This window comes from Pseudophryne corroboree, chromosome 6 (assembly GCF_028390025.1).
Source record: "Pseudophryne corroboree isolate aPseCor3 chromosome 6, aPseCor3.hap2, whole genome shotgun sequence".
Lineage (NCBI taxonomy): Eukaryota > Metazoa > Chordata > Amphibia > Anura > Myobatrachidae > Pseudophryne > Pseudophryne corroboree.
This window is the reverse complement of record NC_086449.1, coordinates 445,497,382-445,515,717: the sequence shown is the minus strand read 5'-3', so window position 1 is coordinate 445,515,717 and position 18,336 is coordinate 445,497,382. Positions and strand designations below refer to the sequence as shown.

The 18,336-nt window shown below is 45.4% G+C and overlaps 1 protein-coding gene across 3 annotated transcripts in view; it reads right to left on the bottom strand.

Moving 5' to 3' along the window:
- Positions 1-17,402, bottom strand: part of TBC1D22A (TBC1 domain family member 22A) — a 1,169,061-nt gene extending 1,151,659 nt beyond the window's left edge. The window contains exon 1 of one of the 3 annotated variants that reach the window (XM_063927120.1): positions 17,166-17,402. In XM_063927120.1, coding sequence (XP_063783190.1) covers positions 17,166-17,227 — 62 coding nt within the window. In that variant the 5' untranslated portion in view covers positions 17,228-17,402. The remainder of the gene's footprint in view (positions 1-17,165) is intronic. The other 2 variants (XM_063927118.1, XM_063927119.1) reach the window with 2 other exon arrangements.
- Between the last annotated feature and the right edge of the window lie 934 nt (positions 17,403-18,336).

Below are 18,336 nucleotides of genomic sequence, written 5' to 3'. Positions count from 1 at the left end.
AGTACAATCCAAACAGACAGGCAATAAAACCAGTGAGTAACATGACTTCCAGATTTAAGGTGGCTACACGGGAAGCGGTTAGCTTCCCAATGGACGGGATCCCAGCGGTCTATATACTGATGCCAGGATCCCGTTGGAGGACACAATTCCGGCATCTAGATAACGACCCAGCGTGGGATAACGGCGTCACAATACTGACAGCCAGCATCCGGATCATCCTGACTGCGGGGTGCGCTGTCGCCCTGCCTCGGAGGGGGGTGGGGGGGAGAGGGTTGGGGGGTTGGTTAAGTTTAGACAGGAGAAGGGGGGTTGGTTAAGATTAGGCAGGAGAAGGGTGGTTAGGGCAAGGCTGCAGTGCCGGGAGGCTTAGGTTTAGGCAGCGGGAAAGGGCGGGTTGGGGTTAAGCACCCACAAGGACAGGTAAGGTTTAGGCATCCACAAGGGAGGGTTAGGGTACTTTAGAGGGGGCTATTGGGATTCTAACGGATGGAATGCCACTGACAGTATTCTGATCGCTGGCATCCCGTCCATCGGGAAATTATACTGAACCTGGCTACACATAAAAACAATGTGTAGCCAGTAGGGCCGACCCAAGCATAATTTTTTTGGTATGTGAATATATATTTTGGCGTCCCTTAGTGATATATTTAGGGGCGTGTCTTCATAGTGAAGGGACGTGGCCACAGAACAGTATCAATTCACATTACACACACATTAGTAGAGCCTCTTATACAAGTTAAACCACAGTAGAGCCGCTTATACACATTATGCAACAGTAGAGAGGCTTACACACGTTTCACCACAGAAGAGTGCATACACAATTGCTCCATGCAGGGGAAAATGGAGTGATGGACTAATCAGCAGCATGGCATCGTTAGCAATCTCTTCTGGTTGACCCTGCAGTAGAGCCGTCCAGAAATCATCGCTAATGACCCAAAGGTGCGCACAATCACAGGTACACGCTAAGCGATTAGGCCGATATGATGTCCCGATTTGGCCGGAAACCACATATGAGGCCAAGATTGTTCTAGTGTGTAGGTGGTACACACACACAAAGCAGAAAATCGTCTGCAGCCAAGGAGAGGGCGAAGAGCTCATAAAACGCAATATGATCAAGCATACAGAAGTCTGAACATACAACTGCTGTGCTTCAACTGGCAGGTAACGCTGTCCTAATACTCACAAATTCAATAAACAAGGTTTAACGCACAGCAAGGTTGGGGGAAAATATGTTTTTTCTATTGTTCATTTATTTTATTTTTATTTATTTTTTTGGGGGGGGGTTATAACAGCTTTTTTTTTGTTTGGAGTAATGTTTTAATGACAAAAATAAGAATCCTGCTTATTGTAGTGACACTGTCAAACATTACTATGCACTGCAAACCTTGATCAACCATGTTTTAATGCTTTCTAACATTAACAATCCAAATTTATTAGGCTTTGATAGGATTTATTTTGCATCTTTAAATAAAAAGATCTTTTTAAGCTTATTACTCCTACTATATCAGAATATGTAGTTTGCCTAAACATGGTAAAACATACAAAGTAAGTACACTTAGAGATAGATGAAATGAAGTACAAGAATAAGTTAATGTACAGCATTAGTCCTCTACATATATATATATAAAAAGTGCGAAAGCCCTCCGTCACTGACTCATGACTAATTCTCTTACTTCCCGATATGACAGGAAGATTAAATTTAGCATAGGAATTCTTCAGATGGGAAGGCAAACTACGTAACGAAATTTTTAACAAATCTCCCCTAAAGGGATGAAAAGGGGGTTGACTTAATGATGTCATTACCGATGCATGACTTGCACTGTGTGAACGATAACACCCAATCGGATCAAAATTTGGATTGCACCTCCAGTGTGTAGAATTTAATAAACTACAAAAATGGTCCTGTCACTTTTTACCATATCTGCTATGGGTGCTCCTTGGGTAACGCTAAGAACCATGGATTAATATTTAGTTACATTAAGACGTATCAAATTTACATCTCTATAGATTCACCAAATTTTTAACACTCTGTTATATTTACAACCGTGAAAATCAGAAATTATTGTGCAAAGTACGGGTGGAACAGCTAGTTACTTATAATTAAATAACTCTGAATAGCAATACAAAGTGGAAAATGCAACAGCACTTTTCAGACAGACACACACAAAAAATAATAAATGAAAGGAGTTAAGCATTAGGACTGGCATTAAACATTTTGAATATAAACACTAGTTTAGAGGCGACTTCAGCTCTCAGTCTGTTTGGAAGCGTTGAATGCACTAAACCATAAAAAGGGACAAAATCTTTCTACACTAGCTGAAGATGCTTAAAGACCACGAGCAACAAGAATGTGTAATAATACCAGCAGAACTCCCTTATAATACTGTAGGGTTTTTTTTTTTTCTTAAAGAAGTCACAGTGCCGTATCTGTAATCACAGTATAATAAAAAAATAAAAAACAGTTTAAAAAAAAAACATTTAGTTTAAACCAGCCAACCCTGCTGCACAGGGTTGGAAAATCTGAGGGGTATATGCAATTGCGGTCGAATTCCCGAAATTGTCGAATTTCGGGATTTTTTCGCCAAAAAAAAAAATCGTCAATGCAATTCAGTGCTTTCCGTCAAAAAAACGGACTTTCAAAATTCGACTTTTTGAAATTCGACTTTTGTCAAATTCGACTTTTCTGCAATGATACAAGTGCTGCAATTCGACCAAAGTGTATTCAATTCAAGTTTGGAAATTCGACAACAGTGCTTTTAGACAGTAAATTCGTCATTTTCAATCCGCCACACTTTGGAGGGTGAAACCAATAAAAAAAAATTAAAACATGTTTTTTTTGGTGGCTTTTTTTTGGGGGAATAGCATATCTATTTATATTAGAAGGGATTAGGTACTTGGTTTGTCTTTTTTGGTTGCACAAGTATTATTTATATATTTTAAAAAAGATTTTTTTTTATTTTTTTTTAATAGCTGGAACGGTAAAATCCCTGAAAAAAATGGCGTGGGGTCCCCCCTCCAAAGCATAACCAGCCTCGGGCTCTTCGAGCTGGTCCTGGTTCTAAAAATGCGGGGGGAAAATTGACAGGGGTTCCCCCGTATTTTTAAAACCAGCACCGGGCTCTGCGCCTGATGCTGGTGCAAAAAATACGGGGGACAAAAAGAGTAGGGGTCCCCCGTATTTTATACACCAGCATCGGGCTCCACTAGCTGGACAGATAATGCCACAGCCGGGGGTCACTTTTATACAGCGCCCTGCGGCCGTGGCATTAAATATCCAACTAGTCACCCCTGGCCGGGGTACCCTGGGGGAGTGGGGACCCCTTCAATCAAGGGGTCCCCCCCCCCCAGCCACCCAAGGGCCAGGGGTGAAGCCCGAGGCTGTCCCCCCCATCCAAGGGCTGCGGATGGGAGGCTGATAGCCTTGAGAAAAATGACAGAATATTTTTTTTCCAGTAGTACTACAAGTCCCAGCAAGCCTCCCCCGCAAGCTGGTACTTGGAGAACCACAAGTACCAGCATGCGGGAGAAAAACGGGCCCGCTGGTACCTGTAGTTCTACTGGAAAAAAATACCCAAATAAAAACAGGAGACCGACACCGTGAAAGTAAAACTTTATTTCATACGTCGACACACACATACTTACCTATGTTCACACGCCGACATCGGTCCTCTTCTCCAAGTAGAATCCAGGGGTACCTGAAAAGAAAAGATAAATACACTCACCTCATCCATGGTCCAGAGGTAAATCCACGAACTTGTCAAAAAAACTAACCGGACACCCGTACCACACGGACTGAAAGGGGTCCCATGTTGACACATGGGACCCCTTTCCACGAATGCAGAGAGACCCCCCGTGACAGCTGTCACTGAAAGGTCTCGTAAGCCAATCAGCGAGCGCAACGTCCTTGCACTCTGCTGATTGGCTCTGTGCGCGTCTGAGCTGACAGCGCATCGCAAAGCCTCTCCATTATATTCAATGGTGGGAACTTTGCGGCTAGCGGTGGGGTCACCCGCCGGTCAGCGGCTGACCGCGGGTAACCCCACCGCTGACGGCAAAGTTCCCACCATTGAAAGTAATGGAGAGGCTTTGCGATGCGCTGTCTGAGGTCACACGCGCACAGCCAATCAGGTGAGCGCCACGGAAGTAGCGCTTCCTGATTGGCTGAAGTTTCCTCAGTGACAGGAGTCACGTGGTGTCCCGGCATTCGGGGAAAGGGGTCTGATGTGTAAACATGGGACCCCTTTCAGTCCGGCATGGTACCGGTGTTCGTGTTTTTTTTTTTTAACAAGTACGTGGATTATCTCCCGGACACTGGATTGAGGTGAGTCTAATTTTTTTCACAGGTACCTCAGATCGTCGGAGACTGTGGCAGTCGGCGTGTCAACATAGGTAAGTATGTGTGTGTCGGCAGTGTGTAATAAAGTTGTACTTGTCAAGGTGTGTCTCCTGTTTTTATTTGGGTATTTTTTTTCCAGTAGTACTACAGGTACCAGCGGGCCCGTTTTTCTCCCGCATGCTGGTACTTGTGGTTCTCCAAGTACCAGCTTGCGGGGGAGGCTTGCTGGGACTTGTAGTACTACTGGAAAAAACAATATTCTGTCATTTTACTCAAGGCTATCAGCCTCCCATCCGCAGCCCTTGGATGGGGGGGACAGCCTCGGGCTTCACCCCTGGCCCTTCGGTGGCTGGGGGGGACCCCTTGATTGAAGGGGTCCCCACTCCCCCAGGGTACCCCGGCCAGGGGTGACTAGTTGGATATTTAATGCCACGGCCGCAGGGCGCTGTATAAAAGTGACCCCCGGCTGTGGCATTATCTGTCCAGCTAGTGGAGCCCGATGCTGGTGTATAAAATACAGGGGACCCCTACTCTTTTTGTCCCCCGTATTTTTTGCACCAGCATCAGGCGCAGAGCCCGGTGCTGGTTTTAAAAATACGGGGGATCCCCTGTCAATTTTTCCCCCGCATTTTTAGAACCAGGACCAGCTCGAAGAGCCCGAGGCTGGTTATGCTTTGGAGGGGGGACCCCACGCCATTTTTTTCCGGGTTTTTCCCGTTTTTTATAATTCGCTGCAAAATCCGGCAAATCGGCCGTTTTTTCGCCCGCGGGACTGTCGAATCCGTTTTTCATTGAATATGGTGAATTCCGGCAGCCACCTGCCGGAATTCACCTGTCAAATTGTGTCGAATTAAAAAACGGCGATAATTTGCCGCGATTCGCCGTGAATTGCATATACCCCTGAGTGTTGGCAAATGTTATATTTTAACCAAAAAGTGTAATAGAATACACCAATGGTTCTCAAACTGTGTGCCGTGGCACCCTGTGGTACCTCGGGACACTTGCAGGGGGGGTGCCATGGGTTGGTGGTCAAGGACCAATTCAAATTATTTATGGTCAATGTAATAGTCAAAACCAGTGCTAATAGCTGTCAATCACAAAATATGTGGCACACAGGGCGGGATTCAATTCTTTTCACCCCTTTCCACACCCGTTCTGTTTCTGCCCTCGGGGGCATGATATCATTATTTCAGCTTGCTACACCCGGAGTATGGAGGCACCCGACCCTTTTCACAGCTAAACCTGATTACTATGGGCGCGATATGCATGATAACGGGGATCATTTTAGACAGGAGATTGGGCGTGATACATCATTTGAATTCCACCCACAGAAGGAAATTTCGGCTATCACCACACAATTGAATCTAAGGATGACATATAAACACAATTTACTTAATTTCATATTTATTTCTAAATTTCACAATAAGAAACTTTAGGCCTAGGGGTGCCGTGAAAAAAAACTTCTGATACTCTAGGGCGCCGTGATTCAGAAAAATTTGGGAACCACTGTAATACACTGATGTTTAAAAGTTAACTGTTTATGGTGCACCATAAAGTCAATATTATTGTGTTCACACTAGGCCAGAGGTTCTCAAACGCAGTCCTCAAGGCACCCCAAAGGTCCAGGTATTCAGTATATCCATGCTTAGCTACAGAAGGTGACTTAAATAATACCTCAGTCGATTTGATAAAACCATCTGTGCTGAGCCTTTGATATACTTAAAACCTGGACTGTTGGGGTGCCTTGAGTACCGCATTTGAGAACCTCTGTGCTAGGCTGTTTTAGCACGGCACCTGCCCAATTTGAAAATGGCAAAATGTGTCCCGTCCTTTCGCAGCATCCTGCTAAAGCAGCTTGCCTGTATTAAACAAAGTTTGTGTACATTGAGCCATCAGAAAAGAAAGGTTTCACTATCTCACTCTGACTCAAAAAATTCCGTATTTTGGAATATTTGGATATGGGATACTCAACCTGTACCTTGACCTTTCTACAGTGAAGAAGGATATATTAAGCTCTCACGAGCAGGGCCCTCTTCCCTCGTGTGCTTTTCATTCTGTTACTTAAACCATCTTCAGTAACACCAAATCCCGCGGTTTTCTGCCACCCTGATACTTATCTCAGTGTTGTCTGCTGATGCAGCTATGTCTTTGTACCCTGTACTTGTCCTTTGTCTTCAACTATAAGTCACTGTTTACTGTTTTGCTTATTTGTTTATGTACTCTGTAATTGGGATCCCTTGTGGCGCCATATAAATAAAGGATAATAATAATAATAAATGCATTGATATGTTCTGCTGGTGAGCAGCTCATTTTCCAGATAGCTCTGTGTATACCACAAAAAAAAAAAATATTTCATATATACTGTACATTCAATTACTACTTTATTATTAGGTACACCTGCTTGTTGATGAAAGTAATTAATCAACCACGTAGCAGAAACTCAATCCATAAAAGAATGCAGACATGGTCAAGAGACTCAATTGCTGTCCAAACAAAACACAAGAATGGGGAAGAACATAATCTTACAGTTAAATGTTGGTGCAAGAATAAGAATTTACTTACCGATAATTCTATTTCTCGTAGTCCGTAGTGGATGCTGGGAACTCCGTAAGGACCATGGGGAATAGCGGCTCCGCAGGAGACAGGGCACATCTAAAGAAAGCTTTAGGATCACCTGGTGTGCACTGGCTCCTCCCCCTATGACCCTCCTCCAAGCCTCAGTTAGGATACTGTGCCCGGACGAGCGTACACAATAAGGAAGGATTTTGAATCCCGGGCAAGACTCATACCAGCCACACCAATCACACTGTACAACTTGTGATCTGAACCCAGTTAACAGCATGATAATAGAGAAGCCTCTCGAAAAGATGGCTCACTACAACAATAACCCGAATTTTTTGGTAACAATAATTATGTACCAGTATTGCAGACAATCCGCACTTGGGATGGGCGCCCAGCATCCACTACGGACTACGAGAAATAGAATTATCGGTAAGTAAATTCTTATTTTCTCTGACGTCCTAGTGGATGCTGGGAACTCCGTAAGGACCATGGGGATTATACCAAAGCTCCCAAACGGGCGGGAGAGTGCGGATGACTCTGCAGCCCCCAATGAGAGAACTCCCAGTCCTCCTCAGCCAGGGTATCAAATTTGTAGAATTTTACAAACGTATTTGCTCCTGACCAAGTAACTGCTCGGCAAAATTGTAAAGCCGAGACCCCTCGGGCAGCTGCCCAAGATGAGCCCACCTTCCTTGTGGAGTGGGCATTTACAGATTTTTGGCTGTGGCAGGCCTGCCACAGAATGTGCAAGCTGAATTGTACTACAAATCCAACGAGCAATAGTCTGCTTAGAAGCAGGAGCACCCAGCTAGTTGGGTGCATAGAGGATAAACAGCGAGTCAGATTTCCTGACTCCAGCCGTCCTGGAAACATATATTTTCCGGGTCCTGACAACGTCTAGCAACTTGGAGTCCTCCAAGTCCCTAGTAGCCGCAGGCACCACAATAGGTTTGGTTCAGGTGAACGCTGAAACCACCTTAGGGAGAAACTGAGGACGAGTCCTCAATTCCGCCCTGTCCGAATGGAAAATCAGATAAGGGCTTTTACAGGATAAAGCCACCAATTCTGACACGCGCATGGCCCAGGCCAGAGCCAACAGCATGACCACTTTTTCTGTGAGATATTTTAACTCCACAGATTTAAGTGTGTCAAACCAATGTGACTTTTGGAACCCAAAAACCACCTGGAGATCCCAAAAGTGCCACTAAAGGCACAAAAGGAGGCTGTATATGCAGTACCCCTTTAACAAATGTCTGAACTTCAGGGACTGAAGCTAGTTCTTTTTTGGAAGAAAATTGACAGAGCCGAAATTTGAACCTTAATGGACCCCAATTTCAGGCCCATAGATACTCCTGTTTGCAGGAAATGCAGGAATCGACCCAGTTGAATTTCCTCCGTCGAGCCTTACTGGCCTCGCACCACGCAACATATTTTCGCCAAATGCGGTGATAATGTTTTGCGGTTACATCCTTCCTGGCTTTGATCAGGATAGGGATGACTTCATCCGGAATGCCTTTTTCCTTCAGGATCCGGCGTTCAACCGCCATGCCGTCAACGCAGCCGCGGTAAGTCTTGGAACAGACAAGGTCCTTGCTGGAGCAGGTCCCTTCTTAGAGGTAGAGGCTACGGATCCTCCGTGAGCATCTCTTGAAGTTCCGGTTACCAATTCCTTCTTGGCCAATCCGGAGCCACTAATATAGTGCTTACTCCTCTCCATCTTATCAATCTCAGTACCTTGGGTATGAGAGGCAGAGGAGGGAACCCATACACTGATTGGTACACCCACGGTGTTACCAGAGCATCTACAGCTATTGCCTGAGGGTCCCTTGACGTGGCGCAATACCTGTCGAGTTTTTCCCAACGGTTTATAATCATGTGGAAGACTTCTGGGTGAAGTCCTTACTCTCCCGGGTGGAGGTCGTGCTGAGGAAAACTGCTTCCCAGTTGTCCACTCCCGGAATGAAAACTGCTGACAGTGCTATCACATGGTTTTTCGTCCCGCGAAGAATCCTTGCAGCTTCTGCCATTGCCCTCCTGCTTCTTGTGGCACCCTGTCTGTTTACGTGGGTGACTGCCGTAATGTTGTCCGACTGGATCAACACCGGCTGACCTTGAAGCAGAGGTCTTGCTAAGCTTAGAGCATTGTAAATGGCCCTTAGCTTCAGGACATTTATGTGAAGTGATGTCTCCAGGCTTGACCATAAGCCCTGGATATTCCTTCCCTGTGTGACTGCTCCCCAGCCTCGCAGGCTGGCATCCGTGGCCACCAGGACCCAGTCCCGCATGCCGAATCTGCGGCCCTCTAGAAGATGAGCACTCTGCAACCACCACAGGAGGGATACCCTTGTCCCTGGTGACAGGGTTACCCTTTGGGGAGAAAGAGGGAGAGTTTGCCAGCACACACCAGAGCACTATATATATACAGGGATAACCTTATATAAGTGTTTTTCCCTTTATAGCTGCTGTATTGTTTATACTGCGCCTAATTTGTGCCCCCCTCTCTTTTTTAACCCCTTTCTGTAGTGTAGTGACTGCAGGGGAGAGCCAGGGAGCTTCCCTCCAACTGAGCTGTGAGGGAAAATGGCGCCAGTGTGCTGAGGAGATAGGCTCCGCCCCTTTCTCGGCGTCCTTATCATCCGTTTTCTTGTATGTTTTGGCAGGGGTTAAATGCATCCATATAGCCCAGGAGTTATATGTGATGCATTTATTTTAGCCATAAAAGGTTTTCTATCGATTTATTGAGTCTCAGGGCGCTGCCCCCCCAGCGCCCTGCACCCTCAGTGACCGGAGTGTGAAGTGTGCTGAGAGCAATGGCGCACAGCTGCGGTGCTGTGCGCCTACCTTTATCTGAAGACAGGAAAGTCTTCTGCCGCCGATTTTTCCGGACCTCTTCGCTCTTCTGGCTCTGTAAGGGGGCCGGCGGCGCGGCTCCGGTGACCCATCCAGGCTGAACCTGTGATCGTCCCTCTGGAGCTAATGTCCAGTAGCCTAAGAAGCCCAATCCACTCTGCACGCAGGTGAGTTCGCTTCTTCTCCCCTTAGTCCCTCGATGCAGTGAGCCTGTTGCCAGCAGGTCTCACTGAAAATAATAACTAAAACTTTCACAAAGAGCTCAGGAGAGCCCCTAGTGTGCACCCTTCTCGTCGGGCACAGAAAATCTAACTGAGGCTTGGAGGAGGGTCATAGGGGGAGGAGCCAGTGCACACCAGGTGATCCTAAAGCTTTCTTTAGATGTGCCCTGTCTCCTGCGGAGCCGCTATTCCCCATGGTCCTTACGGAGTTCCCAGCATCCACTAGGACGTCAGAGAAATGGGGTTTGGATATTTCAAAAACTGTTGATCTCCTGGATTTCATAAGCAACTGTATCTAGGCTTTACAGAGAATGATGTACAAAACTAAAAAAACTACAATGGGCAATAGTTCTGTGAGAGAAAATGCCTTGTTAATGAGAGAGGCCAGAGGAAAAGGAAAATGCTGGTTCAAGCTGACAGAAAGGTGGCAGTACCTCAAAGAACCATGCTTTGCAAAGCCTCTGAACACACAGCATGTCAAATTTTAAGTGGACGGATTAGAGCAGAAGAATACCATACTGGATTCAATTCCCATCAAGTAAGAAACAAACTAAAGGCAGGACCAAAACCAGGATTTCTGTCACCTGCGGCAAGGCAGTAATTTGCCACCACCCTCCCCTCCTCCATCACCAAAAAGAAGCAAAACAAATTATGCCGCCGAGTAGTGCAACCTTATTCACATTACACTGCACAGTAGTACCCCTTATCAACATTACGCCAAACAGACGTACTCCTTACTCATGTTGCACCACACAGTAGCACCCCTTATACCGTCCCCAGTGTGTGACCAGTACAACCAGTGCCGCCTAGGATGAGGCTGGACAGAGAATTAAAGGTACACTATCATCAGCCACTCACCTCAGAGTACAGTTTGTACACTGACATGTTGATCTGGGCGGCGATTTATTGGCTCTGGTTATTCACCATGGGGTGACCTGATCTCCCTCTTGCGCTGCTGCCGGCGAACTTTAGCTCCTAGTTCCAGCAGCAGAGTCGCCTCAGTTCCTGGCAGCAGAGTAGCTTTCGTGTGGCCCCAGTTCCCAGCAGTAGAGTGGCCACAGTAGTCCACGGCAGCGGCAACTCTACTCGCCACTCCACTTCACACCGCTCCCTGTACATGGAGCTCCAGTGTCTGCCATCTTTGAAAGGGTACAATGCCTCACGGGATTTGTGGTTCATCTTTTACTGCTCAGAGTCTGCGCAGTAAAAGATTAACTACAAATCCCCTGCTGCTCCTCTTCCTTCTCTGATTGGCCGGGTGATATATTTTTCCGGTGCAGGAAGGTCCCCGATGCCAACTCTAATCTATAGCCTGGGTCACATGCCCGCCCAGTCACCCTCTAGTTACAACATTGCTGAAGCTACAGCAGGCACAGGCTCCCAAAGACTGGAAAGTTGGGTACTGTACAAAAGTTGCCTGGTCTGACAAATCTCAAATTCTGGTACAACATTCAAGCGGCAGGGTCAAAATTTGCCATCTATCCTAGCCTGAACTAGGAACATGAAATAATAACGTGCCAAGAAAAGTACATTTGCAAGTGCTGTAACATTAAAGATCTTATAAGATTCCATGTACCCGTTCCTGGGCAGTATTCAGAATGACCTGCATGTGTATAAATTGGCTTTTAAGAACGGAAAATCAAGTGAATGAGAAATAATCTTGCCTTTGGCATTTCTCACATCAGGGAATTTTAAAGTATTAATTCTGTAATTGTTAAAATACTCTGGAATACCATTTTTAAAAACTTGCATTTAATACAAAGCATATAATTAGAGCAGTAGGATGATTGTAAACTCATGTGGCTGTGGGGTGTGGTTAGGGTAGGACAAACTCTGAGCAGCACTAAAAACCGGCATAACTAGACATAAACATTTTAAACCATTTGCTCATCTCTACAAACACCTAATTAAAACTTGCTGCAACGAGTTAACTTCAGAGATTACTTAATACAGTACACTATGATCCTTTTGTGTATAATCACTATGATCCTGAAGTGTTTCAGTGGATTTCAAATTAGTCCATTGAGTGGTTCAACAATTAAGCTATTTCTGAATAAACCCACAAAATAAAAATGAGAACATTTGAGAACATTTAAAGTGAATAGAGTAAATAATATATATTAAAAAGCATCACCAGTTAGGGAAAAAATATAAGGATAATTCAAAAGTATTTAAAAGATGGATTATCTATCACCGTTTATGAGCTCCCAGTTTAAATCTATAAGGAGGAAGCAGCGGCAATCACAGGACTTTATCAGCTCAAGGAGGAGGCTGGTGACACACATCTAGTAGTTCTATGTGCCATCATAGTTCCCAACAACGATCCTCAAGTTACGCTAACAGTCCATGTTTTATGGATAGCCATATTTTAGCACAGGTGGTTTAATTAGTATGTCAAAACGTAGAACAGCTCTAAACAAAATATATATACAACCCCAGTATGGCGGAATGAAAATCAAGACTCAGCTATATAATGTACATATACACAAGTGAAATACCAATAACAATATCATAAATATATTTAAAACAATTTTGCATCAAATAAATATTATTAAAATAAATATAGCTTTAGCCCTCTCTGTGCAAAGTCTCCCGATAACAAAGTTATTTTGGTGCCAAAATATATCAATATACAGGATGGAAAATGTTCATTATATGAATAGCTGAATCTGTGGAACTACAACTCCTATGAATGTGCTGTGCTGCACGAACTTGCAAAGCACAACATACATCTACCTTATTATGAAGTCTGTCAGATCACCAAAGCATACGATACCTGCCGCTAGCACTGTGGCTCTGTCCGTTCCGCCAGACTAAGTAAGTACTTTTACATCACTGCTTTTCTGTACCGCTCCGCCTGCAGTGTCCTTCGGTCTTGGCTGCTCCAGCCACGGCTATAGCGTGTCAGCTGACCTGGGAGTTAAGACATGCAAATCTCTTGGAATTCCATTTAGATACTTTCAAAAAAGGCACCCCTCTCGACGCAGGTTGCCCACTTAAAAGAGGGCTATTTGAAAGGTTATTTAGTACCTGTTATTTTAATTTAACAACCTGTGCTCAAGTATAGATAGTGATACCACTAAAATCTGTACTTTTAGGGCAGTATTCAATTGTTTTGTGCACTCGATATCCCACTTAAAAAAGTGACGGGAGATCGCGGGTTGCAATTCAATTGGATTGTTTTTTTTCTCACTGATTGCGCCTCTAGAGGTCTGGTTTATCAGCATAAAGCAGCTAAACCCGACCAAAGTGCTGGCCGCAATCGGGAAAAGTGCCATCTGGGTGCCCAAACTGGTAACTATTACGCACATTTCAGCTCGCTACCCCCGGGGGCAGCAACAATTGAATTGCTCCATTGGGCGCCATCTAGTGGCTGCCAGCATGCACCACAATTGAATCTTACCGTTAGTGTGCATTGAGGACTGTGATTGGGAACCCCTGCCATAGAGTAAGGGTGGTCACATACTTGCATTAGGACAAAATATGTTTTGTTTTGTTTTTTAAACAAAAAGAAGTAGAAAGCATGGTGCATGAATTAACTGAAATAAAAAAAAATAAACAATACATGAACAAACTCTGAAATCATTATAATATATGTATTATACCCACATAAATGACTACATATATGAACATATCATATTCCTACATTTACTAGATTACGATTCCTCTCCTGATGACACAAACTCAAATTCGCTTTAAGTCACATCACGTACAATCATATAGACTCAAATTGTTTTAAGAGCCATCAGGACAACACAGTTTCTATTCTATTTTGTTAGACCTAACAACTGAAGAATGACAAAACCCCCTGCCAACCACAAGGCATAGATTATCATTTTAGTAAGTGTGGAAATGCGACCTGCTGTGGAATAGAAGATCTGAATTGTATTATTCATTTCACACTTTTCCATCAAGAGTAAGACTGCAAACTGCAGGGGATTTTACATAAAATGGATATGGATAATTATTCTGTGTTTTTAATTTAGAGAATTTTTGAAAGAAAAAAATGGGCCAAGTTGAAAGATTTTTTTACTAGACTTTATTTATATGGTAAAACAAGGGATCCATAGCGCTATACATAGTGGATGGCATATAAAAAAAAATAGGATTTTAATACCTACCGGTAAATCCTTTTCTCTTAGTCCGTAGAGGATGCTGGGGACTCCGTAAGGACCATGGGGTATAGACGGGATCCGCAGGAGACATGGGCATACTATAAGACTTTGAATGGGTGTGAACTGGCTCCTCCCTCTATGCCCCTCCTCCAGACTCCAGTTAGAGAACTGTGCCCAGGGAGACGGACATTTCGAGGAAAGAATTTATTGTTTAAACACGGTGAGTGTCATACCAGCTCACACCTCGAACATACCGCAGAACGTGGCATTCAATAGAACACCAGCCAACGGCATGAAAAAATACACAGCCACATGCTGAGAGAATATGTAACACAACCTGTGTGTCAACACAACCAATAAGAAGACACCGCATGCCATGGCATAAACAACGTCTGCAACAGCCTGACAGAAAAAAACCACCACAAGAGTGTAACCATAACCAATAACTGCAGACACAGTACGCACTGGGACGGGCACCCAGCATCCTCTACGGACTAAGAGAAAAGGATTTACAGGTAGGTATTAAAATCGTATTTTCTCATACGTCCTAGAGGATGCTGGGGACTCCGTAAGGACCATGGGGTTTATAGCAAAGCTCCAGACCGGGTGGGAGAGTGCGGACGACTCTGCAGCACCGATTGAGCAAACATGAGGTCCCCATCAGCCAGGGTATTAAACTTGTAGAGCTTAGCAAAAGTGTTTGAACCCGACCAAGTAGCCACTCGGCAAAGTAGAACCGCCGAGACTCCTCGGGCATCCGCCCAAGAAGAGCCCATCTTCCTAGCAGAATGGGTCTCCACCGACTTTGGTAACGGCAATCCAGCCGTAGAACGAGCACGCCGAATCGTATCACAGATCCAGAGTGTAACAGACTGCATAGACGCAGGCCCCCAATCATGCTGGGAGCATACCGGACAGACAGAGCCTCTGTTTCCCCAATCTGAGCCAAATTGGCGACATAAATATTCAAAACCCTGACTACATCGAGAGACTTTGAATCAGCCAATGCTTAAGTAACCACAGGCATCAAAATAGGCTGGTTTCTGTGAATCACAGAAACCACTTTTGGCAGAACTATTATCCGAGTTCTCAATTCCGCTCTATCCACTTGGAGGTTCAAACAGGGGCTCTTGTGAGACAAAGCCGCTACTTCCGACACCCGCCTTACGGACACCCAAAGCCAATAGCATGACCACTCTCCAAGAGAGAAATTTTAACACAACCTTTAATAAAGGTTCCAATCAGTGTAACACAAGAAACGCAACACCACGTCAAGATCCCACGGTGCCAATGGGGGCACAAATGGAGGTTGGATGTGCAGTACTCCTTTCACGAAAGTCTGAACTTCCGGAAAGGTGGCCAATTCTTTTTTTTTTTTTTTAAGAAAATTTATAAGGCCAAAACTGCCCTGAAACGGAGCCTAACTTTAGGCCTGCATCCACACCTGCTTGCAAAGAATGGAGAAGAACGACCCAGCTGAAAGTCTTCCGTAGGAGCCTTCTTGGATTCACACCAATACACATATTTATGCCAAATACGGTGGTAAGGCTTTGCCATTACTTCTTTTCTAGCCTGAAGAAGCGTGGAAATGACTTCTCTGGGAATACCCTTTCGGGCTAGGATATGGCGTTCAACCGCCACGCCGTCAAACGCAGCCGCGGTAAGTCTTGATATACGCCCGGATCTTGCTGTAACAGTTCCTCACGTAGAGGAAGAGGCCAGGGATCTTCTATGAGTAAATCTTAAAGAACTGAATACCAAGCCCTCCTTGGCTAGACCGGAACAATGAGGATCGCCTGAACCTCTGTTCTTCTTACGTTTATCACCTTCAGAAGAGTGAAAGCGGGGTGAAAGTGAATGGCGGGGGCTCTTTTATATACATGTACAGTGCCCACCTGTACATGTATATACACTTTTGCCATAGGAGAGGTGTTTTATTGCTGCCCAGGGCGCCCCGCCCCCCCCTGCGCCCTGCACCCTGCACACTTACAGTGACCGGAGTGTGTGAGGTGTAGCAGAGCAATGACGCACAGCTGCAGTGCTGTGCATTACCTCTGTGAAGCACCGAAGGCTTCTGCCGCCTGAGACGTCTTCTGTCTTCGTTTCTTCTGGCTCTGTGAGGAGAACCGCGGCGCGGCTCTGGGGTGACCGCCCAGGACGAACCTGTGTTCATTCCCTCTGGAGCTAATGGTGTCCAGTAGCCGAGGAAGCAGAGCCTAACATTTAAGTAGGTCTGCTCCTCTCTCCTCAGTCCTCGATGCAGGGAGCCCGTTGCCAGCAGTACTCCCTGAAAAAGAGAAAAAATCCAAACAAAAATGCTTTCTAAGCAGGAAACTCAGGAGAGCTCCCTGCACTGCAGTGCACCCATTCTCCTCTGGGCACAGTCTAAAACTGAGGTCTGGAGGAGGGGCATAGAGGGAGGAGCCAGTGCACACCCAGAATCATAAAGTCTTTCTTAAAGTGCCCTATCTCCTGCGGAGCCCATCTATTCCCCATGGTCCTTATGGAGTCCCCAGCATCCTCTAGGACGTTAGAGAAATAAGCGTTTCCAGTTAGCTGTTGTACTATTACTTGTTTTAAAATACACAAGCCTGCCATACAGCTATATCCAGCTTAAACACTGAGATAGTGGTGAGACTGTTACTGGCTTGTTTTACAAAGCAAAGACCACATGCATGTGTTAGAAAAATCACTGACAGACTATAAAGCGTGAGTGCTGAGAAAATATACTGTACTTCCACTTCCTGTTTATGGACCCAGGATGGGCAGTGACATTCATTAGGGCTATGGAGACACAAACATTAGTGGGCTGAAACCCTGACAACGAGCCATTGAGAGGAGAGGGCCAGTATATTGTATGTATATAGTAGTGTATGCTAACAAGAGGAGGGAGGGATCGTGACATTACAGAACAGTGACAGCAGCCAGCACAGTGCCTTGCAATTCCTTTCCTGTCACGGCTGCTTAGCAATGCTGTTATTGCTGATCACTGAAAGACCATGCAACATGCACAGTAACACCAACACAGCCCTCTCTCGGGCAGCAATGCCCTGTCCCCAGTCATCACCATGGATTACGCACCTTCCCGGGACTTTCGAGACATTCCTCTTCCAGAACTGTTTTCTGCCGGTGTCACTAGACATCCTCCCTCCACATTACCGAATTTCCGTGATTACGGGACGAATCGCTACCGGCTGATTTATTGTACCGAAAATCCTATCCACTGTGACTGGGAGCCGCCATGTTTGGTCCAGCAAGAAACAACACCGCCATTGGACGGCTTGACATACTGATGAATGCTGTCCAATCAGAAGTGACAATGCTTAGCAGTGCGGAAGTCAACAAACTTTTGCCAGCGCTTAAAGGTCCATGTATTCAAATTCTGACGTATTGTAACCCTCACTACCTCCTTCTCACGTCATGTTATGTAGCACGATAATGTATGCTTATTTCTAAAACATGTCTCCTCGGAGGGCATGTGTCGCCATGTTGTTGGTTATCTTGCATCGACGTGGAACAACTGCGTGAGAAACGTCCCTTTTTACAGGCAGTAGTCCTATTAGTTACAGTACATTTGGTAAAATTAAGCATTTTTTTAACCCAAGTATTGCATTTGTACACACCTTCGATGTAATCGGCAAACAAAACAAATTCATATATTTATTTCTCTTATATCCTAGAGGATACTGGGGTTCCACTTAATACCATGGGGTATAGACGGGTCCACTAGGAGCCATGGCCACTTTAAGAATTTGATAATGTGGGCTGGCTCCTCCCTCTATGCCCCTCCTACCAGACCAGTGGTGCAAGTAGAAAAAATGTCTTATAGGTACTGTGTACGTGCGCAAAAAAAATGGGTGTGGCCAAATGCCACATGGGGCGTGGCCAATGAAAATGGCGTGATATACATATGGGGGCAGGGCTTGTGCTAGGGTGTTCGGCGCCCTCCTGCAAAATATAAATTTGTGCCCTCCCATACTTTACATGCAGGGCCGGGGGGTTACCATGGCCTCTTGGGCCCCCGAGCTGCAGGAGATCCGTACAAGCCTATGGATGTGAACTCTCTGCCCACACGCACTCTGTGCAGCGCCAGTTATGGCCCTGCACACAGACAGTGCCGTAACTAGACATTTCAGCGCTTTGTGCAAGAGAGGGCATCGCCCCCCCACCTGATTGTAAAATAGGGGCAGTGCGTGCCGCAGGCGCGCACATGAATATAGGGGCGTGGCTTCATGGGGAAGGGGTGTGGCCA